The 23,443-nt window shown below is 49.4% G+C and overlaps 1 protein-coding gene across 1 annotated transcript in view; it reads left to right on the top strand.

The window, feature by feature from the left end:
• LOC140389520 (interleukin-1 receptor accessory protein-like) overlaps positions 1-23,443 on the top strand; it is a 67,869-nt gene that overhangs the window by 18,761 nt on the left and 25,665 nt on the right. Inside the window, 3 exon segments of the mRNA XM_072473696.1 lie at positions 6,990-7,066; positions 17,855-18,140; positions 19,138-19,363. Coding sequence (XP_072329797.1) covers positions 6,990-7,066; positions 17,855-18,140; positions 19,138-19,363 — 589 coding nt within the window.

Below are 23,443 nucleotides of genomic sequence, written 5' to 3'. Positions count from 1 at the left end.
TACATATCATTGCCACATTGGCGGCCCAATAATAATCTCCCAAGTTCGGTAGTGCCAGTCCTCCTCTGTCCCTACTGCGCTGTAGGAACCCCCTCCTTACTCTCGGAACTTTCCCTGCCCACACAAAGCTCGTGATGCTCCTGTCTATTTTATTAAAAAAGGTCCTGGTGATTAAAATAGGGAGACATTGAAATACAAATAAGAACCTTGGGAGGACCATCATCTTAATTGCTTGCACCCTGCCCGCCAGCGATAAAGGCTGCATGTCCCACCTCTTAAAGTCCTCCTCCATTTGTTCTACCAGCCGTGTCAGATTAAGTCTGTGCAAGGTTCCCCAGCTCCTAGCGATCTGAATCCCCAGGTATCGGAAGTTTCTTTCCACTTTCCCTAGCGGTAAGCCTTCTATCTCTCTACTCTGGTCCCCTGGATGTATCACATATAATTCACTCTTCCCCATGTTTAACCTATACCCCGAAAATTCCCCGAACCTCCTCAAAATTCGCATAACCTCTATCATCCCCCCCGCTGGGTCCGACACGTATAACAATAGGTCATCCGCGTATAACGAGACTCGGTGTTCTTCTCCCCCTCTAGTCACCCCTCTCCATTTCCTGGAGTCTCTCAACGCCATGGCCAGAGGTTCAATTGCCAGCGCAAACAACAATGGAGACAGCGGGCATCCCTGTCTTGTTCCCCAATATAATCGGAAATACTCCGATCTATGTCGACCTGTAACTACGCTTGCCGTTGGTGCCCCATAAAGTAGTCTATCCCAGCGAATAAACCCGTTCCCAAACTCAAACCTCCTTAACACTTCCCATAAATACTCCCACTCCACCCTATCAAATGCCTTCTCTGCGTCCATTGCCGCCACTATCTCTGCCTCCCCCTCCACTGAGGGCATCATTATCACCCCTAATAGTCGTCGCACGTTAACATTCAATTGTCTCCCTTTTACAAACCCTGTCTGGTCTTCGTGCACCACCCCCGGGACACAGTCCTCTATCCTCGATGCCAGCACCTTTGCCAGCAATTTGGCGTCCACGTTCAATAGTGAAATAGGTCTATAGGACCCACACTGCAACGGATCTTTGTCCCTCTTCAAAATTAGCGATATCGTCGCCTCCGACATCGTCGGGGGTAGAGTCCCCCCTTCCCTGGCCTCATTGAACGTCCTCGCCAACAACGGGGCCAACAAGTCCACATATTTTCTGTAGTATTCCACCGGGAACCCGTCCGGCCCCGGGGCCTTCCCTGCTTGCATGCTTCCCAGTCCCTTAATAACCTCGTCCACCTCAATCGGCGCCCCCAGGCCTGCCACCGCCTGCTCCTCCACTTTCGGGAACCTCAATTGGTCCAGGAACTGCCGCATCCCCTCCTCTCCCTCTGGGGCCTGAGACCTATACAGTTCCTCATAAAAGGTCTTAAACACCTCATTTATCTTTCCTGCCCTTCGCAGTGTCTCCCCTTTCATCCCTAATTCCTCCTATCTCCCTCGCTGCTGCCCTCTTTCGCAATTGATGCGCCAACAGGCGACTAGCCTTTTCCCCATATTCATACCTCCTCCCCTGTGCCTTCCTCCACAGTACCTCCGCCTTTCTGGTGGTCAGAAGGTCAAACTCGGTCTGGAGATGTCTCCTCTCCCTGTACAGCTCCTCCTCCGGGGTCTCTGCAAATTCCCTGTCCACCCTTAAAATCTCCCCCAGTAATCTATCCCTTTCCTTGGCCTCTGTTTTCCTTTTGTGGGCCCCAATAGAAATCAGCTCTCCTCTGACCACCGCTTTTAGTGCTTCCCAGACCACTCCCACAGGGACCTCGCCGTCGTCATTGACCTCCAGGTATCTCTCAATACACCCCCTCACTCTTGCACACACTCCCTCATCCGCCATCAGTCCCACATCTAATCGCCAGAGTGTTCTCTGCTCCCTGTCCTCTCCTACTTCCAGGTCCACCCAATGTGGGGCATGGTCCGAAACCGCTATGGCTGAGTATTCAGCTTCTTCCACCCTAGAGATCAACGACCTTCCTAAAACAAAAAAATCTATCCGGGAGTACACTTTATGGACGTGGGAGAAGAAGGAATACTCCCTAGCCCTGGGTCTAAGAAATCGCCATGGACCCCCATTTGGTCCATAAACCCCTTAAGTACCTTGGCCGCTGCCGGCCTTCTTCCAGTCCTTGAGCTGGATCTATCTAGCCCCGAGTCCAGCACCGTATTGAAGTCCCCTCCTAAAATCAAATTTCCTGCCTCTAGGTCCGGAATACGCCCCAGCATCCGTCTCATGAACCCCGCATCGTCCCAATTTGGGGCATACACATTAACCAACACGACCTCCATTCCCTCCAGCCTACCACTCACCATTACATATCTACCTCCACTATCTGCTACGATGTTCTTTGCTTCAAATGCTACCCGTTTCCCCACCAAAATGGCCACCCCTCTGTTCTTTGCGTCCAGTCCTGAGTGGAACACCTGTCCCACCCATCCTTTCCTTAGCCTAACTTGGTCCGCCACCTTTAGGTGCGTCTCTTGGAGCATAACCACGTCTGCCTTTAGTCCTTTCAAATGCGCGAGCGCTCGGGCCCTTTTTATCGGTCCATTCAGGCCTCTCACATTCCACGTGATCAGCCTCACTAGGGGGCTACCTGCCCCCCTCCCGTGTTGACTAGCCATTACCTTCTCTAGGCCAGTCCCATACCCCGCCTCCGCGCTCCCGCTCGCTCCCCCAGCGTCGCATTCCGCCCCCGACCACCCACTCTTTAGCCATTTCCTTTTGGATTTCCGCAGCAGCAACCCAGTTGTCCCCTCCTCCGGCGGGGGGTCGGAGAATCTCGCCCCTGATCTTTAATTTTTACTGGGTCAGAATCCTGGAACTCCCTTTACATAACAGCACCAAAGATTTACCTCCACCACATAAATGGAATAGACTAGCCACCGTCTTTAGAGGCATTTAGGGATTAGCAATATGTGCTGACGTTGCTGATGGTGAGCACATCCCCAAAATGCAGTAAAAAAAATCTAACTTCTGCTGCGTATCTCGATATGGGCAGCACAGCGGTTAGCACGTTTGTTTCATAGCACCAGAGTCCCAGGTTCGATTCCCGGCTTGGCTCACTGTCTGCGCGGAATCGGCATATTCTCCCTGTGTCTGCGTGGGTTTCCTCCGGGTGCTCCGGTTTACTCCCACAAGTCCCGAAAGACGTGTTTGTTAGGTGAATTGGACAGTCTGAATTCTCCCTCTGTGACCCGAACAGGCGCCGGAGTGTGGCGACTAGGAGCTTTTCACAGTAACTTCATTGCAATGTTAATGTAAGCCTACCGGTGACACTAATAAAGAGAGATTATTATTATTCTGGATGGTTAGAGTAAGGAGTATTCTGTGTCTGTCCTGGGAGTATTTGATGGGACTGAGCAAAGGGTACTTTATTCTATCATTGACCTGTGAGAGCTTGATGCTGCTAACTTGCGCCTGAAATGGAAAATGTTCTATTCCTTGGCACTGACCTCCATCACCTTGATGAGGAGAGAAGTTTGGAAATTAAACTGATTACCCTGAGTGGGAGAGAAGAGATTGGGCAGGATCTACCGGTCACATTGCACACGTGAATTAGCGCGGCGCAACGTGACCAGTAGATGCTGGGATGTCCCACTTCTGGGATCTACCCTGCTTGCCAGGACTCCCAATACAATGCCCATTGTGGGCGGGATCACTTTCTGACAGAGCTGCATATTAGAGCGAGACAGCTGGTCATGAAAGAAACTGGTTTCAGAGTATTGCTTGCAGACCTTTCGGGCGAGATTCTCCGACCCCTCGCTGGGTGGGAGAATCGCCGGGGGTCGGCGTGAATTCCGCCCCCGCCACCCTCCTAATTCTCCCGCCCCGCACAAATTGCCCAGGCATGAGTCGCGCCGCCCGCCTCGGAGAATGGTGGGCTCCGGCACGACTCAATAGGCCCCGAAGTTGACCGAATTCTCCGGCCCGCGATGGGCCGTTCTTCGCCAGTCCCGCCGGCGTAAATTAGAGCAGGTCCCTTACCGGCGGGACCTGGCGGCGCGGGCGGGCCCCGGGGTTCCTTGGGGGTCGCGGGGGGATCTGGCCCTGGGAGGTGCTCCCACGGTGGCCTGGCCCGCGGTCGGGGCCCACTGATCCGCGGGCGGGCCTGTGCCGTGGGGGCACTCTATCCCTCCGCACCGGAGGCCGTGGTCCTCCGCCATTCCCGGTGCGGATGCGAAACCCGCTGCGCATGCGCGGGGATGACGCCAGCACGCGTTGGCCCTCCCACGCATGCGCCGACTCGCACCGGCTGGCAGAGGCCCTTCGGTGCCGGTTGGCGTGGCGCCAAGCCCCTTTACCACCGGCCGGCGTGGCGCCAACCACTCCAGGGCAGGCATAGCCCCTGAAGGTGCTGAGGACTCCGCACCTTTGGGGCGGCCCGACGCCAGAGTGGTTCACGCCACTCCGTCCCGCCGGGACCCCCCGCCCCGTCGGGTAGGGGAGAATCCCGCCCTTCATCTTCAGATTTTCAAATCTAGATAATGGGAGGAATTCTCCGACCCACACACGATGCCGGGAGAGCGGAGAATTGGCGCCACTGGGGCCGGCGTGGTCGGCATGGCACCGGTCGGGGTATGCGCCGACTCTCCGGCTTGGCCGGCACGGGTCAGCGCGCCAATTCTCCGGCCCGAATGTGCCGCCGTCACCAAAAAGCCGAGTCCCGCTGGCGCCGTTCTAACATCCTCTGAGCCGGCGGGACCTCGGCCTTGAAGGGTCCGGGGGCGGCCTGTGGGGGAGGGGCTTCCGACCCCGGGGTGGGCCTCCGTAGTGGCCTGGCTCCTGATCGGGGTCCACCGATCGGCGGGCCGGCCTCTCTGTCGGGGGGGGGGGGGGCCTCCATTCCTCCGCGCCGGCTCCTGTAGCCCTGCGCCATTTGCCGTCGGGGCCGGCGCGGACACAGCAGAAAGTTACAAGCTGGTCACATAATAGAAACTAGGGTTTCTGACAAGATTTAATAAGTCACGTTTCTGGAGCGGGCAGAGACAGAACATCTGGAGCCGTCAGAGAACAAACCCTGCCCAACACGAGTAGGCAGAGGCATTAAGTTGACCTTAACCCTGTGGTGACCTCTGTAGGTGCATGCACACAAGGGGTTAATGGGTAGATAGCAGCACCACATGATCACCAGAGGGCTGGACCAACAGGGGTCTAAAGGGCAGCCACACGGGGTCTCTGTCTCTCTCTCGGGTGTGCTGTGAACAGGAAACATCAGAATCACATCGATAGTTAGTGGAGTTGCATTTAGTTACAATTGTTAAATCTTGTTGTCCAATTCCTAGTTCCCATGTTAAGGTAAAGAACTCGCGCATTAATAGTTATAGTTACTCAATAAACCTTTGTTGTTACTGGACGAGCTCGAGTCTTCAACAAGATTCAGAGGACCTCACCAATCAGCCAAGGATTGAGTAACGCGTGTTATCGACCACGCAGGTAACACGACAAACGCCTCTAACCGAGGAAGTGGACGCGCGTTTCACTACAGGCCTCTGACTGCACCTCGACTGCAGTGGGACAAGAGACATCTGCCCATGCAAACAATAAACAACAGTGATTCCGCCTTCCTAAATTCGCCAGAGCTTTTTATTCAATGGACCAAAGAAAAGGGCCGGGATTCTCCCCTACCCGGCGGGGCGGGGGGTCCCGGCGGGATGGAGTGGCGGGAACCACTCCGGCGTCCTGCCACCCCAGAGGTGCGGATTTCTCCGCACCTTTAGGGGCCAAGCGCTCACCGTGGGGGGCTGACGTAATCCCCGCGCATGCGCAGGGCGGGGGGGGGGGGGGTCTCGTACGCGTCGGCCATGGTGAAGGTTGTGGCCGAGGCGGAGGGAAAAGAGTGCCCCCCACGGCACAGGCCCACCCGCGGATCGGTGGGCCCTGATCGCGGGACAGGCCACCGTGGGGGCACCTCCCGGGTACAGATCGCCCCCCCCCCCCCCCCAGGACCCCGGAGCCGGTAAGAGAGGTGGTTTGATTCTCGCCGGCGGGACAGGCATTCGAGCAGCGGGACTCGGCCAGTCGCGGGCCGGAGAATCGCCGGCGAGATTCCCGCCCCCGCCGAATATCCGGTGCCAGAGAATTCGGCAACTGGCGGGGGTGGGATTCACGCCAACCCCCGGCGATTCTCCGACCCAGCGGGGGGTCGGAGAATCCCACCCAAGGCCTCCATCTTTTCAAGTGTTCGCACTAGGGTAAAGCAAGTGTGACACAGAACTCTCAAACTCTTAAAATCAAAAATTATACGGTCCGGAGAAGTCCACACTGGGCCGAACAGGTTGAATCAAAAGGAACAAGATTTAGTGCAACAGAGCAGGAGTACAGAGCAGTTACTCTACTACAGGAACTACTCACTGTTCACGGCCCTCCAGATTTATACAGGATGTGGAAGGGGTGCCAGCCCCTCAGTGAGGGAGTGCTTATTCCCCATAGTCATGACCGTTACCTCTTGTAATCACAATGTTTTTGTGAGGGTGTGTGTGTCTTCATGAATCTGCGAGTGGGCGAGGGTGATCATATATTCGGGTGTTGAGTCATAATCATTTATCTTTAAAACTTATGAGCAAACCTGTCATTTATCTCTCTGTGACGTTTACAGCGCTCCGAGTTTAGAACACGATTCCTGTTTTCAAAAACATGTCTTGAGTTATAGCTACCTGGAAGATAGGAGCAGGAGGAGGCCATTCGGCCCTTCGAGCCTGCTCCGCCATTCATCACGATCATGGCTGATCATCCAACTCAGTAGCCTAATCCTGCTTTCTCCCCATAGCCTCTCGATACGTGAGGTGGATGTCTCTACCCCCCCCCAAAGCGGATTCCTGCCATCCCTTCCCTTTCCGTAACAGTTTGTGCTAACCCCCCACCCCCTTACCTTGTTGGGCACCCTTACCTTGTGTGTCAATTAGAAAGATGATGAAGCTTATTTCTGCTTTATTCTAGAATGCCTTGGTCTCGTGCAGTCCTCGTCCTGTGGATATTGGCCTGTGTTGCAGCAACAGAAACACACAGTGAATCTGGTGAGCGGACCTGTTTTTTTCTAACTCTGAATACTGAGGCGCGTTTACAGTATTCATCCTCCCTTCCGAATTGCTTTCATGCCTGAATTATGTCACCCAACAGACCAAGGGAGGCCATTCAGCCCATCACACTTGTGCTGGCTCTATTAAAAAGGTATCCAATTAATCCCACTCTCCAAAGGCACGGTGACACAGTGGTTAGCACTGCTGTCTCTGAGCGCCAGGGACCTGGGTTCAATTCCGGCCTCGGGTCACTGTCTGCGTGGAGTCTGCACGTTCCCCCCGTGTGTGTGTGGGTCCCCTCCGGGTGCACCGGTTTCCTCCCAAAGTCCAAAGATTTGCGGGTTAGGTGGATTGGCCGTGATAAATTGCCCTTAGTGACCAAAGTGATTGGGTGGGGTGACTAGGGTTAGGGGAATTGGGTGGGAGCCTGGGCCTAGATAGAGTGCTCTTTCACAGGGTCGGTGCAGGCTGCATTACAGAGATTCTATTATTCTTCTATGATTCTCTGAGTCTTTATAATATGGTCACCATTGTTGGTCATGACATCTTGCCCCGAGTTCCATTTTCTCTTGGGTTATGTTACTGGGCTGGGTAAGTAGGTGACCTGATTTATTATAATATTCTGCCAAGGAGCATAGAACCTGTGGCTGCATAACTTCTCTGTGTAGAGGGGCATGATGCCTGGTCGATTGCCATATTGGAAGTGTTTATTTTGTGCTGGCCTCTTCCAACCATTCATCACATTGCGAGGTGTTAATTCTATGTTTTGTTGGTTATTGTACTCCGTGATGGCAGCTTTGTCAACAATGCATTCTGCCGCCGCTGGTTGGATGGGAAGCGTAATGGTGGCACTCCTTTGGGAGGACTGCAACCCGTGTCTCTGTGGATAAGACGCTCTTGCCTCTGAATCAGGAGGTTGCGGGTTCAAGTCCCGCTCCAGAGAGCGGAGTACAAAGTTTAAGATGACACTCCAAGGGAGTGCTGCACTGTTTTAGGTGTCATAATTCTAGATCTGACCAATGCCCCATCTGACCCTTCAGGCGGATGTAAATGGCCGCGTGGCACTGTTAGGAGAGTTCTTCTTTGTGTCGGGAAATGATTTATGTTTGAACCAACGTCACAGCAAAACAGATAATCTGGTTCTGATCATGTTGTTTGTGGGTGTTTCGCTGTGGGCAAATTGGCTGCCGGCATTGCAGAAATATTTCGTTGGCCCTAAAGCATTTTGGCACATCCTAAGGATGTGCAAGGCACTACAGAAATGCCATTCTCTGGGCAGCACCGCGGCGCAGTGGTTAGCACTGCTGCCTCGCGGCACCGAGGTCCCGGATTCGATCCAGGCCCCCTGGGTCACTGTCCGTGTGGAGTTTGCACATTCTCCCCGTGTCTGCGTGGGTTTCGCCCCCACAACCCAAAGATGTGCAGGCTAGGAGGATTGGCCACGGCTAAATTGCCCCTTAATCGGGTAAAATGAATTGGGTACTCTAAATTTATTTTAAAAAAGAAATGCAATTCTCTTTTTGTGCTGGGATGCAGCAACACTCCAGTGTAACCCGAGGCGAGAGATGAGGAATCGCCATGGGGTGGGCAAGCAGCATTCTGAAGCATGTTGTACTCTTGTTAAATGTGATGGGGCTGTCTCCCAAGCTGCTGTAGTGCGACAAAAGAAAATTGCTTTCTCTTCACCTTTTGTGTCCCAGGTGCTCTTCTTAATAGATTGTTGTTATGACAATCGTCTTGCTGTTCTGCTCATTCCGTTGTCTGTGTCACATGCAGCGTAAAGGATTGCCATTCAGCCCATCAGGGCTGTTCGTAGTTCATAAAATCATAGAATTTACAGTGCAGAAGGAGACCATTCGGCTCATCAAGTCTGCACCGGCTCTTGGAAAGAGCGCCCTACCCAAGCCCACACCTCCACCCTATCCCCATAACCCAGTAACCCCACCCAACACTAAGGGCAATTTTGGACACTAAGGGCAATTTATCATGGCCAATCCACCTAACCTGCACATCTTTGGACTGTGGGAGGAAACCGGAGCACCCGGAGGAAACCCACGCACACACGGGGAGGACGTGCAGACTCCGCACAGACAGCGACCTAAGCCGGGAATCGAACCTGGGACCCTGGAGCTGTGAAGCAATTGTGCTAACCACTATGCTACCGTGCTGCCCGCTCTTCCTCCCCTCTTTCCACACAGTCCTGCACAGTTCTCCTTTTTAATGATTTAAAGTAACTGGCAAAAGAAGTGAAAGTGATTTCACGTAGCGAGCGGTTAGGGTTTGGAATGCTCTGCCAGAGTGTGGTGTCGGCAGGTTCAAGTGTAGCATTCAAAGAAGTAAGAAGGTACAGGCTTACGGGGAGAAGGTGGCACGCTGGTTAGCACTGCTGCCTCACAGCACCAGGGACCCGGGTTCAATTCCGGCCTCGGGTGACTTTCTGTGCGGAGTCTGCACGCTCTCCCCGTGTCTGCGTGGGTTTCCTCCGGGTGCTCCGGTTTCCTCCCACAGTCCAAAAGATGTGCAGGTTAGATGGATTGGCCGTGCTACATTGCCCCTTAGTGTCTAAAGGTCAGGTGGGGTTATGGGGATAGGGTGGGGAGTGGGCCTTTCAGAGAGTCAGTGCTGACTTGATGGGCTGAATGGTCTCCTTCTGCACTGTAGGGATTCCATGAAGGCGGGAAAGTGGTTCTAGGCAAAATGTTCATTCAGAGAGCTGGTCCAGACACGATAGGGTGAATGGACTTCTCCCGAGCTGTAACAGTTCTGTGATCCCAGCGCTTTCCTGGGCAACCTCCCAGTTGCTGTAAACTTCAGTTCCGCTCATTCAAAACACTGCTACGCATTCACCCTTGTCGACAGTGACCTCTCACTGGCCCCACATTGGCTCCCATTAATAGGATCAAAGAATCCCTCCAGTGCAGAAGGGGGCCATTCGGCCCATTGAGTCTGCACCGACCCTTGGAAAGAGCACCCTACCCAGGCCCACACCCTATACCTCTAACGCAGTAACCCCGCCTAACCTTTTGGACACTAAGGGCAATTTAGCATGCCCAATCCACCTAACCTGCACATCTTTGGACTGTGGGAGGAAACCGGAGCACCCGGAGGAAACCCACGCACACACAGGGAGAAAGTGCAGACTCCGCACAGGCAGTGACCCAAGGTCGGAATTGAACCCGGGTCCCTGGCGCTATGAGGCAGCAGTGCTAACCACTGTGCCACCGTGCCGCCCTGTTCTACCAGTTTAAAATTCTCTTCCATACGTTTAAATCTATCAATGGCCTCAATCCCTCCATATATATATCCTCCCTTCCAACATTTCAATTTTCACCTCCAGGCATGCATCACGCATGCATGCTTCCACATGCATGCTCACACAAGATGCTCATACACTATGCCCACAAGCTTGCTTGCAACATACATGTACGCACGTATCCAAATTTTCACTTCTTTCATTGAAGCAACACGTACATTTCCTCCTTAATATAACTTTTTGGTTAAACTTTTGATCAGCCCTCTTGTGGTCTTCTTCGTGCCTCATGTCTATGAAGTGTTGTGAGACATTTACCTACATCATCCAGTTGTTATGTTCTAGTGCATTCCAATAATTGAGCCAGTGCAGCCAAGAATGTCTAGTTCGTGACTAGTTAAGGTTTACTAAATTACAATAACGTAGGTAGAAAACAATACTAATACTACGAATGAACTGTAAACTGTGAACAACTAGAATACGAGAGCTAATACTAAACACGACTACCCACAACACTCCTCACCCAGACCCCTGGAGGTTGCAGTGTCAGGTGGTGTAGTGCTACTGCACCTGCTGGTTGGAGGTCTAACATATCAACATACAGATTGTTTATGCATATCATTACCATCCCCTTTCCTTTAGATTTTAACAAAAATGTAATATACATCATTTGAACCAATTATCATACATATGACATGCATCGCATAACAATTCAGATTATCAGGTTTCTTTCAAAATCTCGTTGACTTTCTAAGCTTTGTTGATCCGCCGAACCTGCTTGACATTCTCGTGGCGCTGAAGACTCTGTTGGAACTGCATTGCTCTGCACACCTTCAGGTTGTACACTTGATTCTTGTTCAGGCTGCCTTGCTTTGGATCGACAGAAGTTTTCACACACATCATCTGCTGGCAGTGAAGTAACAGGTTGCTGAATTTTTTAACAAAGCTCGTTTCTTTCTCCTGAGTACTTGTCCTTGCTCTCTGATGACTGTGTCGGACTTTGGACCTATCTTCTGTATCACCTTCGCCCACTTCAACCAGCCATCAGGATCGTTCACCCGTTTGGTATGATTGTGTTCTAAAGGTTGTAGTGACCTGCCTGGTTGATCTGTCACAGCATCTCTTCCACTTCCTCTTCTGAGACTGCAGTTGATGTTGTATTTTGTGACTTGCTTGTTGATTTGAAAGATACGGCAACGTTGTTCTTATCTTCCTGTTCATCAGTAACGGTGAGGATGATAAACTGTTACTCAGAGGTGATGCTCGATAACCCGAGCGATGTCAGATATGGATCATCCTGGCTGTTCTTCGATTACATTTTTTTTTAGAGTATCCAATTCGGTTTTTTCCAATTAAGGGGCAATTTAGCGTGGCCAATCCACCTACCCTGCACATCTTTGGGTTGTAGGGGCGAAACCCACGCAGACACGGGGAGAATGTGCAAACTCCACACAGACAGTGACCCAGAGCCGGGATCGAACCTGGGACCTCGGCGCCGTGAGGTAGCGTCCATCGATTCCTAGGTCATTGTTTTCCTATTTGCACACCTTTCTCTGCCTTTCCATTTGACTGTGGATATAATGGTCTGGGTGTGACATGTTTGAAGTCATACCTCTGCGCGTATTCCCTCCCTTCCTGACAACTGTGGGTGGCACAGTGGTTAGCACTGCTGCCTCACAGCTCCAGAGTCCCAGGTTCAAGTCCGGCCTCGGGTGACTGTCTGTGTGGCGTTTGCACGTTCTCCCCGTGTCTGCTTGGGGTTTCCTCCAGGTGCTCCGGTTTCCAAAGATATGTAGATTAGGTGGATTGGCCCAGCTAAATTACTCCTTCGTGTCCAAAAGGTTAGGTGGGGTTACTGGGTTTCGGGTGGAGGCTTGGGCTTAAGTAGGGTGCTCTTTCCAAGGGCCGGTGCAGCCTCAATGGGCCAAATGGCCTCCTTCTGCAATATAAAAGCAAATTCTATGAACTGAATTATGGACCATTGTCACTCCCATTTTTGGGGGGATGGATAATGTCATTGGACTAGTGATGTGAAGGCTGAGGCTAATATTCTGCGAACAAGAGTTCAAATCCCAATTAGGCGGCTGGTGAAATTTTAAGTAACTGATGCTAAAACATTGAATATATTCTAGAGACGGCTAGATATAGCACTTGGGGCGAATGGGATCCAAGGTTATGGGGAGAAAACAGGATTAGGCTATTGAGTTGGATGATCAGCCGCGATCGTGATGAATGGCGGAGCAGGCTCGAAGGGCCAAAGGGCCTCCTCCTGCTCCTATCTTCTATGTATCTGTGACAACCTGTGGAATGCCATGACGAGCAAAGATAGCTTTAGTGTGCATTATAACACACCTGGCTGATGAGCTGGATAACTGTGCCACTTCAGGAGTTTTCGAAAAGTAATCCACGACCAGTAAATACTCTTTCCCTTTGAAATAAAACAAGTCTATCCCTACTATCTGCCATGGAAGTGTCACTTTGTCACTCATCTGCATTGGTTCTTTCATTAGTCTACGTTGGAAGTTTTGACTTTTTACACATTTCTGAGGTGGCCCTCATGAATTTTCTGTAAACTCTCGGCTCGCAGAGACTGTGGTATTATTATTCTTTGTTGCCTTAGTAGCAATCCATTGGCTACACTTCGTTCTGCTCTGGTGCTGTGGTACTTTGACAGGACCCTTTTGGCCAACCCTCATTGAGATTCTTGATCACCACCTGCAGAACTTCATCGTTTTTAGTTTCTGCCACTATTCGTTTCGATTTAACATCCGAGGCCGGCAGTGTCTCTGTTATCAGATTGACATGCACTTGCACATCATCCTCAATATGACTGTCTTCCAGCACAGCTGTAGCTCTTGATAGCACATCTGTAACTACAGTGCGCTTGCCTGGAGTTTAAATTAGATCACAATCATACCGCTGGAGCTTCATCATCATTCTCTGGGTGTGTGGTGACATCTCACTAAAGTTTTTCTTGACCATGGCTGCCAATGGTTTGTAATCCATTTCTACCAGAAAAGTTGGTAGGCCGTGCACATTGCTATGAAACTTGTCCAAGCCATTAACTAGCCCGAGACATTCCTTCTCAATTTGAGTGTATCGACATTCTGAATCGGCCAACAACCTAGATGCCCAGGCAACTGGCTCCACCTTCCTGCTGTAACAGCACTGCATCTAACCCATCCTTCGACACATCATTTGAGATTTTTGATTTCTTGGTCGGGTCAAAAAATGCAAGCACTGGAGCTGTTGTCGAAGCTGTCTTCAGAGTAAGCCATTCATGCTCATGCCTCTCTGACCATTCAAAAGTATTCATCTTCTTTATAACTTCTCTCAGGCATATGGTCTTGGCTGACAAATTCTGAATAAATTTGCCTCTAAAATTGATCATTCCTAACATCCTCAGAACTCCTTTCTTATAGAATATAAAATTTACAGTGCAGAAGGAGGCCATTCGGCCCATCGAGTCTGCACCAGCTCTTGGAACGAGCACCCTACCCAAGCCCACACCTCCCCTCTATCTCCATAACCCAGTAACCCCACCCAACACGAAGGGCAATTTATCATGGCCAATGTGCCTATCCTGCACATCTTTGGACTGTGGGAGGAAACCGGAGCACCCGGAGGAAACCCACGCACACACGGGGAGAACGTGCAGACTCCGCACAGACAGTGACCCAGCCGGGAATCGAACTTGGGACCCTGGAGCTGTGAAACAATTGTGCTAACCACTATGCTACCGTGCTGCCCTTGTCTGATGTATATTCGTGGTCTGTTCAGTATTGCCTGTATCTTCACTTGATCGGGCTGTACACTTTGAGCAGACAACTTGTCCCCCAGAAACGTGATTTCTTTAACGGCAAATTCACACTTGGCTTTGTTCATCCTGAGCCCATATTTCTTAATACTCTGTAGTACTTTGATGAAATGAAATGAAATGAAAATCGCTTATTGTCACAAGTAGGCTTCAAATGGAGTTACTGCAAAAAGCCCCGAGTCGCCACATTCCAGCGCCTGTTCGGGGAGGCCGGTACGGGAATTGAACTCGCGCTGCTGGCCTGCCTTGGTCTGCTTTAAAAGCCAGCTATTTAGCCCTGTGCTAAACCAGCCCCTGTCTGAATCAGTCGTTTTGTTCTTCCATTGTAGAACCCCATACAATTATATCGGTAATTTACACAAAAGCTCCTGGAATACCTTCCACAATGTGCTCCATTGCCCTGTGAAAGATTTCAGATGCAGATATTTTCACTAACGGCATTCGTAGAAAATAGTAGCGCCCAAATGGAGTGTGAAAGGTGCAAAGCTTCGTACTCTCCTCATCCAATTTGTGTTGCCAAAAACCCCGCGATGCATCCGGTTTCCTGAAGCACGTCGCACCTGACATTTCGCTCGTTATTTATTCACATTTCGGTATTGGATAGTGTTCTCGCATGATGGTGACATTGAGGTCTTAGGGTCCATGCAGTTCTTAAATCGTTATTGCATTTCTTAACGCACCATTGAATTTACCCAATCTGGTGGTTCTTCGATTTTCTTAATGACTCCCCGATTCATCATTCTATCAAGTTCAGCTTTCAACTGATCCCTTAATGGCACTGGTACTCTCCTGGGAGCACGTATTATGGGTTGCGTATTATCCTTTAGTTGAATTCGGTGAGTAAATGGCAAGACACCGAAACCTTGAAAAATCTCCAGAAATGCTTATACCATTGAATGCACCGATCCACTCTGCGCATTCAAAGCATAGCCAGCACGAAATACTCTCTTAACTAACTGAAGTGTTTCACAAGCTTCCACATCAAGTAACGATTCACGATCTGTGGCTACAGTTGACAATTTCACTTTATAAATTCTGTGACTTGAACGTCAAGCTCACACACGCCTAAGGAATTAATCCTTTGACCATTGTAATCTTTTAAAAATACTTATCTGTTCAAAATCTTGGGCTTGATTCTCATCGCTTCAATATCCGTGATACTGATGAGATTCGTTCTCGCTCCTGTGTCAAGTTTGACATTTATAAACGTTTGATTGATGAGTAAAAAAGCGGTCCAGTTATCTTTACTGACAGTATATACTTCGTTATTACCACTTCTTGTGTTCATCGAAGACATTTCATTTTGCTTGGCTACATTGGCCCTGTCTTCATTAGTAATGACACCAATGAAGAATGTATCCTCTAAATTAATTTTTTCAACAGTGTTTATAGATTTTTGTGAGTCGACTTGTTTGTTGGAAAAGCACTGCTTGGCAAAATGGTTTTCGCCTTTGCACTTTGCACAAATGTTCCCAAAGGCTGGATATTGCCTCTGTAAGTGTCTATTTCCACAGCGCTAACGTGTTTTACTTTTGGGTGCATCACAGCATCTGTGGCATCGGCTTCATTTCCTATTTTAAAAATAAATTTAGAGTACCCAATTTATTTTTTCCAATTAAGGGGCCATTTAGCGTGGCCAATCTACCCAACCTGCACATCTTTGGGTTGTGGGGGCGAAATCCACGCAGACACGGGGAGAATGTGCAAATTCCACACGGACAGTGACCCAGAGCCGGGATCGAGCCTGGGACCTCGGCACCGTGAGGCAACAGTGCTAACCCACTGCGCCACCGTGCTGCCCTATGGGTTCTATTTCCGATCTTCGCACCTAATCTTCTTGGATTGGATTTTGTTTATTGCCACGTGTACCGATGTACAGTGAAAAGTATTTTTCTGTGGGCAGTTCAATAGATCATTAAGTACATGAAAATGAAATAAAATAAAATAAATCCATAATAGTGCAGCACAAGGTACACAATGTAACTACATAAACACCGGCATCGGGTGAAGCATACAGCGTGTAGTGTTGATTAGGTCAGTCCATAAGAGGGTCGTTTAGGAGTCTGGGAACAGCGGGGAAGAATCTGTTTTTGAGTCTGTTCGTGCGTGTTCTCAGACTTTTGTATCTCAGGTTTACCGTGTTGATTTGCTGCGCGGCTAATTCGCTGGCATGGCAAATTGTTATTGCGTCTTCGAGCTGGAGCTCATTCTCCCCCAAAAGACGTTCACGCACTTTATCGTGTTTTGTGCCAAATACAATTTGATCCTTGATCATTGATAATATTAATGAGGCAAAATTACAAGTCTGAACCTTTAGATCCCTGAGAAAACTATCAAACGACTCACCAGTCTGCTGCTTAAGCGTTCTGAAAATTTACATTTCAAATGTTTTGTTCTTCTTTGGGGTACAATGCTCATCGGACTTTTTAACGATGGCATCGAAGTTCTCACTATGTGCCTGTCGCTCAAATACAAACATGTTGAAGATTTTGATCGCCTGCGGACCTGCGACAGTGAGCAGTAATGCTATTTTTCGCTCATCCGGTCGTGCCTGTAAACCTAGAGCCGCTATGTACAAGGTAAACTGCTGTTTAAAAGCACATCAATTCGCATCCATGTTACCAGTGACACAAAGACTTTGTGGTGTTTTTAAGCTATCCATCTTTTTCTTCAGTGACCAGTTGAGTGTTGAGACGTGTTCTGTTGAAGCTCTTTGTCAATTAGTAGATTTGTTTTAGTAGTACCATTTCCTAAGTTCTTTACTTCAGATCTTCAATACATAGATAACCACTTCTGGTACCAGTCTAGTGCGTTGCAATGATTTACTAGTCGTTCATGACTAGTTAACATTTATTAAATTTCAATAACGTGGTGTCATGTGAGAGTACCTTTAAGAAATGGGTGTTTATCAGTGATGTCAGAGTGTGGGTGGAGCTGGGCTGTCTGTCAGCTTTTTACTTTCGTTTTAGGCTGTTTGCTGCAGGGTGTGTTTTAGTTTCGTTTTCAGAGCTGGATAGCTGCAGTCACAGCCAGAAGGTGTATGAGTCTCTCTCTGTAACCTAAAAACTGTAAATCGATCCTTTGGTGATTTAAAACTAACAACTGCTCTCAATAGTGACTTTAACCTAATGTGCTTCTGTTAAAGGTGTTGTTTTAAAGTGTTATGGATGTTAAAAGGAAAGCTTAAAGGATTACTTAGTGTTGTAGTCTTTGGGGGTTGTATTGGAATTGATGGTGGCTAAGATGTTCACTGTTTGTTTTAAAAAGGTTAACTTGATTAAACATTGTTTTGCTTTAAAAAAATACTTTTCCATTTCTGCTGTACCACACGTGTTGAGAGGGCCGTGTGCTCCCCAGACCACAATCTAGTAAAAGTTGTGGGTCAGGTGAACTCCATGATACACTTTGGCGTTCTCTAAATTCTGGCCCATAACAGTGGGTAGAAAACAATACTTTTACTACTGACGAACTGTAAACTGTTAACAACTAGAATAGAAGAGCTAATTATAATCACGACTGTCCACGATGATTCATCACTCAACCTCCCCGAGGTTGCAGTGTCACATGGTGCAGTTCTATTGCCACCTGCTGGTTGGAGGCCTAATATATTAACATACAGAATTGCTTATGCGTATCATTGCAGTTGTCATCCCCTGTGTTTTCTTATCTTGTCTCTCTCCACCCCCCACCCACACACACTTCTTTTTGTTTGCCTCAGGACAATGTGCGGACTGGGAGGTGGACATCATCAATACAGTAAAAGCCTACCATGGGGAGCCAGCGGAGATAAGTTGTCCCCTCTTCCTGACATACACCAAGCTCCATGACAGCACGGAGCATGGATCAGGACTGACACTGATGTGGTATAAGACCAGACAGAATGAAGACCTGGAAGAGCCTATTAACTTTCACCAAGCGGGGAACCGAATCACAAAGGAGGTGGACACGCTGTGGTTTTGGCCAGTGTTTGCCAATGATTCTGGCCACTACACCTGCATTTTAAGGTACTTGTTTGAAACAGTTTAATTTGAAACTTTTGTCATCCATCAAGATAGGTTTTGAATGGAAATCGATGACTTGGGATATTACAGAATCTCACTGCACAGAAGGAGCTCATTCAGCCCATCGAGCATCTGCTGGCCCTTTTGGGAAGAGAAATCTGATTAATCCCAGTCCCACTGCTTTCCAGAGCCTTGCAATTAATTTTCCCTATCAATCCTCTTTTGAAAGCCTTCACTGAACCTCCTCCTACCTAACTTTCAGGCAGTGTGTCCTAACCCTTGAGTAAAATAACAATCCTCACTTGTGGCTCTTTCACCAATTCCCTCAACTCGCCTGCCGATGGAAACCGTTTTTCTCTATTGATTCTTGCCTTGCACATGAGGGGTTTGGACAGGAAGTTCTTCAAGATGTAAGTAGGCCAGAACCTCAGAGAATTTGAACACTGTGCACCAGTTTTGTGCTGTTTCGACCACTTCTGATACAATTCTGTGGTTTGAAATGGTATGAGCTGGGTTTGCATTGCTGGAGCTGAACTAGGGCAGAGGGTGGAGCCTGCATGGGGCTGGGTTGGGGCTGGGATGGTGGGTGGGGGGGGGGATCAACTTTCGCAAGAGACAAAACGAGACAAAATTTACTGTCTTATTTCAGCTGTGGCCAAGATGTTAAACTGGGAGCAGGGTAGATGCACTCTCCCTCTCGTCAGGAGTTGAGCCACGACCACCATAACCAATTCGCTCTCAAATCCCTCCCCACTCTCTCTTTAACTCCCAGCGCAGGGATCCTACTGGCTGAGCCAAGCTGATGTACCTAAATGGTGGGGAGATCTGAAATAAAATTAAGGAATGTTGCAGATATACAGCAAGTGTAAAGATGAATGAATGTGGTTTGGGAGCTATTATGGTTATACACCTCCAATACAAATGCTTGCAAAAGGAAGGGCACAAAAGTCAATTTTGCATGGACTGCATTGAATAGAATATTATCCCGTGTTTATTCCAGGAACACCACATATTGTCTCCAAGTGACAATCCCTCTCCTTGTCATTCAGAAAGGACTCAATGGTTGTCACAGCATTCAGGAAATGGTCTTTCCAGTCGAGCTCATTCTCGGAGAAACCAGATTCTTGAGCTGTCCAAACACTGCTGCATTCTCCAAGTCTTCAATCAATTCAACAGTTGCCTGGTATAAGGTCCCATCTAAGGGTCGGAATGAGGACAGGTGTCAGGTATGGAGCCTCATATGGTGTGTTTTGCAGTTTGCTCAGGGAGTCTGACTTGCAGTGGCAATGTGCACTTTTGCATGTATGTTGCAATCTGGAACTAGGATAGTGGCAGTGAAAAGTCCAATTTCTTTTCTTGACGTGACTGACCAGGAATCTCTCCCAATCTGACCACCTGCCATTGGTGTGTGTTTGCACGTTGATACTCAACCTGTTTGACCACCTTCCTCGTCCTCAGGTCCAGGAGTGGGACTCGAACCTGGAGCCGCTGGTTCAGAGGCAGGGACTTACCCACTGCGTCGCCAGACTGTTATGGATTATAGAGCTATAATTCCGATGGCTATCCTCTCCATGACTTGGGAGGTGCCAAGGACAACTGGGCTATGATCATTAAAGCAAGTGTTCGGCATGTGGAATGTGCATTGATCTTCAAAGCATCCTTTCTAAATGTTTCCATTTTCTTAAGTTCGGGGAGTTGCCAATTGAACAATTTTGCAATGGGGTCGAAGGATATGGGGGGCAAGGCTTGATCAGGCTATTGAGTTGGATGGTCAGCCATGATCATAATGAATAGTGAAGCGGGCTTGAGGGCGGAATGACCTCCTCCTGCTCCTATTTTCTATGTTTATTAGTTACTGAGGGAAATTGGAGATGGGCGAAGAAAAGGACTTGTTTGACTGAAGTTCAGAACTGTCTATTCCTCTGAGGGGGTGTCTATTTGCTTCTCGAATCGTCATGGGAAGGCGTAGCATGGCGAGAATGGGCATGCTGATAGATCAATGGTGGCAAAGTGGGGCAGTGGGATACTGGAGAAAATGCAATGGAATCTCCTGGAATGCATCCAGCCAGAGTTCACGAGCTATTTCTCACTTGCTGGAAGCTTGTCTCAGTCAATGGGAATGCTCAGATAGGTGTGCAGTACTGTGTAGTCAACTGAACTGTAGTGACCCTCTGATAGGAGTAAGCACGTTTTAGCAATTACACTCCAAGGTCTCGCTGGGGTATTATATGTTATTTTGGCAGGAATATGCTCTCGAGCCAAAAATAAAAGGTGTCTGTTTATTACTCCAGAATCAACAGTGTTTGAGGAAGACTCATTCATGCTGTGTTCTAAGATTTGAGGGCATAATTTAGGGAGAACAGTCCAATATTGTGGGTGTCTGTCTGGGTTAAAGAGATTCGAGGGGCTATCTGAGCATTGGAGAATTATCCAGATAGAGCATGGAGAATATTTTCGGGCACGTTTAAAGTTGTAGGTAAGTGGGATGACAGCCAACTGTAACTTCATTTGAAGCCTACTTGTGACAATAAGCGATTTTCATTTCATTTCATTTTCAACTGTTGATTTACTGTAGCTTGTGCAAGGGCAACGTTCGAGAAACTGGGTAGACAGCAGTGTGCACCATCTACAAGGTGCACCGCAGTAGCTCGCCAAGGCTCTGTCGACGACACCTTCTAAATCCATAAACCCTTCCACAGGGAAGAACAAGGGCAGCAGATGGAAGGGAACACCAGCACCTGCAAATCCCCCTCAAAATGACACACCAACCCTACTCTCTATGCATGTAGAATACCTTTCTGAGATTATTTCTGTGTCCTGATCTAACCTCTATTTGTTAGCCAATCCCTTTGAGCTGTTCAGCAATCCCTGCAGAAAGTATTATATCTAGAAGTGTCCTAACGTCGAGTCAGTCTTGTCGCACTGGGATCAATCTGGTTGCTCTCCTTTGCCTTTAACATGCAAAATAGAAGCAGGAGGAGGCCAGTCAGCACTTCGAGCCTGCTCTGCCATTCATTATGACAATGGCTGATTATCAAGTTCAATACCCTGATCCTGCCTTCCCCTTATATTCCTTGATCCCTTTAGCTCCTATCGCTATATCTAATTCCTTCTTGAAATTAGACAATGTTTAGGCCTCAACTACTTTCTGTGGCAGTGAATTCCACAGATTTACCGCACTCTGGGTGAAGAAATTTCTCCTCACCTCAGTCCTAAAATGTTTACCCCTTATCCTCAAACTACGACCCCTAGTTCTGGACTCCCCCACCATCGGGAACATTCTTTCTGGATCTACCCTGTCTAATCCTGTTAGAATTTTATAGGTTTCTATGAGATCCACCCCCTCACTCTTCTAAACCCCAACGAATATTATTCTAACTGACTTAATCTCTCCTCACATGACAGTCCTGCCATCCCAGGAATCAGCCTTGTAAACCTTCTCTGCACTCCCTCCATAGCAAGAACATCCTTCCTCAGATAGGGGACACCAAAGCTGGCCACAGTACCCCAGGTGTGGTCTCACCAATGCCCTTTAAGACTTACGTGGGTCTCTTTCGTCATTGCTGGTTTCACAAGTGCACTGATGACCATCGTCCCCACCTCCCTGCTGGCTCTCACGACCACTTCCCCTGACTAATCTGCTGCATGAATCTGCAGGCATCCACCTCCTAAATGAGCAGAAATTTCCTCCAGCTAAATATTGTGATGACTGAAGCCATAAATATGGGGATGTGACCCACTGTCTGAAGCCAGTGTCTTTGGTCCCATCCATGAGCTCTGTTCTCAGACATTGACTCTATCCCTTTCCTTTTAACTGGTCTATATGTCATGTCCATTCATGTGTTTATTCGAGCATGCAGATTATTTATTTAGAACCTATCCCTGTTCTTGACCATCTCATTCAGTTTATGTGGTGTTGAATTGCTGTTCTTGTCTCGAAAAAATGTTGCTCTAAAAAAGTGTTAATCGCAAGATATCCTTTAATTAATTTTTGAGATTTGTCGGCAAGTCCATCTTTTATTGTCCACCCCTTGATTGCCCTTGTGTGGGCTGATTCGCTCAGTTGGCCCGATGGCTAGAGTGTGATGCAGAATGATGCCAGGTTTACATGTCCTCTCGGCTCTCATATTCCATGGAGGTCTGGCTCCTTGCCTTGTCCCATGCTTGACATGGAGTGGTGCCTCTCGAGCTATAAAACCAATTGTCTCTCTGTGATGAAAGGGACATGGGGCGACATTCTTCGACCCCCCAGCGGGTCGGAGAATGGCCGTTGGCCGCAGTGAATCCCGCCCCCGACGGTTGCCGAAGTCTCCGCTCCCGGAGATTGGGCGGGGGCGGGAATCGGGCCGCGCCGGTTGGCGGGCCCCCCCGCTCAATTCTCCGGCCCGGATGGGCCGAAGTCCCGCCGAGAAATTGCTTGTCCCGCCGGCGTAAATTAAAGTAGGTATTTACCGGCGGGACAAGGCGGCGTGGGCGGGCTCCGGGGTCCTGGGGGGGGCACGGGGCGATCTGACCCCGGGGGGTGCCCCCACGGTGGACTGGCCCGTGATCGGGGCCCACCGATCCGCGGGCGGGCCTGTGCCGTGGGGGCACTCTTTCCCTTCCACCTCCGCAACGGCCTCCACCATGGCGGAGGCGGAAGAGACTCCCTCCACTGCGCATGCGCAGGAAACTGTCAGCGGCCGCTGACGCTCCCGCGCATGCACCGCTCCGATATGTCATTTCCGCGCCAGCTGGCGGGGCAACAAACGCCGTTTCCGCCAGCTGGCGGGGCGGAAATCCCTCCGGCGCCGGCCTAGCCCCTCAATGTCGGGGCTCGGCCCCCAAAGATGCGGAGTGCATTCCGCACCTTTGGGGTGGCGCGATGCCCGTCTGATTGGCGCCGTTTTGGGCGCCAGTCGGCGGACATCGCGCCGTTGGGGGAGAATTTCGCCCATGGTTAGGGTACGTTGTGGACTTTGGCTGATTACCATTTACCCTTGAGAGTGGTTAGCACTGTTGCTTCACAGCGCCAGGGTCCCGGGTTCGATTCCTGCTTGCGTCACTGCCTGTGCGGAGTCTGCACGTTCTCCCCGTGTCTGCGTAGGTTTCCTCCGGGTGCTCAGGTTTCCTCCCACATGTTCCGAAAGATGTGCTTGTTAGGTGAATTGGACGTTCTGAATTCTCCCTCTGTATACCTGAACAGGCGCCGGAGTGTAGCGACTAGGGGCTTTTCACGGTAACTTCACTGCAGTGTGAATGTAAGCCTACTTGTGACAATAAAGATTATTATTATTAAAAGAAGGTGGTGCTGAGCCACCATGCTG

Source organism: Scyliorhinus torazame, chromosome 14 (assembly GCF_047496885.1).
Source record: "Scyliorhinus torazame isolate Kashiwa2021f chromosome 14, sScyTor2.1, whole genome shotgun sequence".
In the NCBI taxonomy this organism is placed as follows: Eukaryota; Metazoa; Chordata; class Chondrichthyes; order Carcharhiniformes; family Scyliorhinidae; genus Scyliorhinus; species Scyliorhinus torazame.
This window is presented reverse-complemented; position numbering and strand designations above follow the sequence as displayed.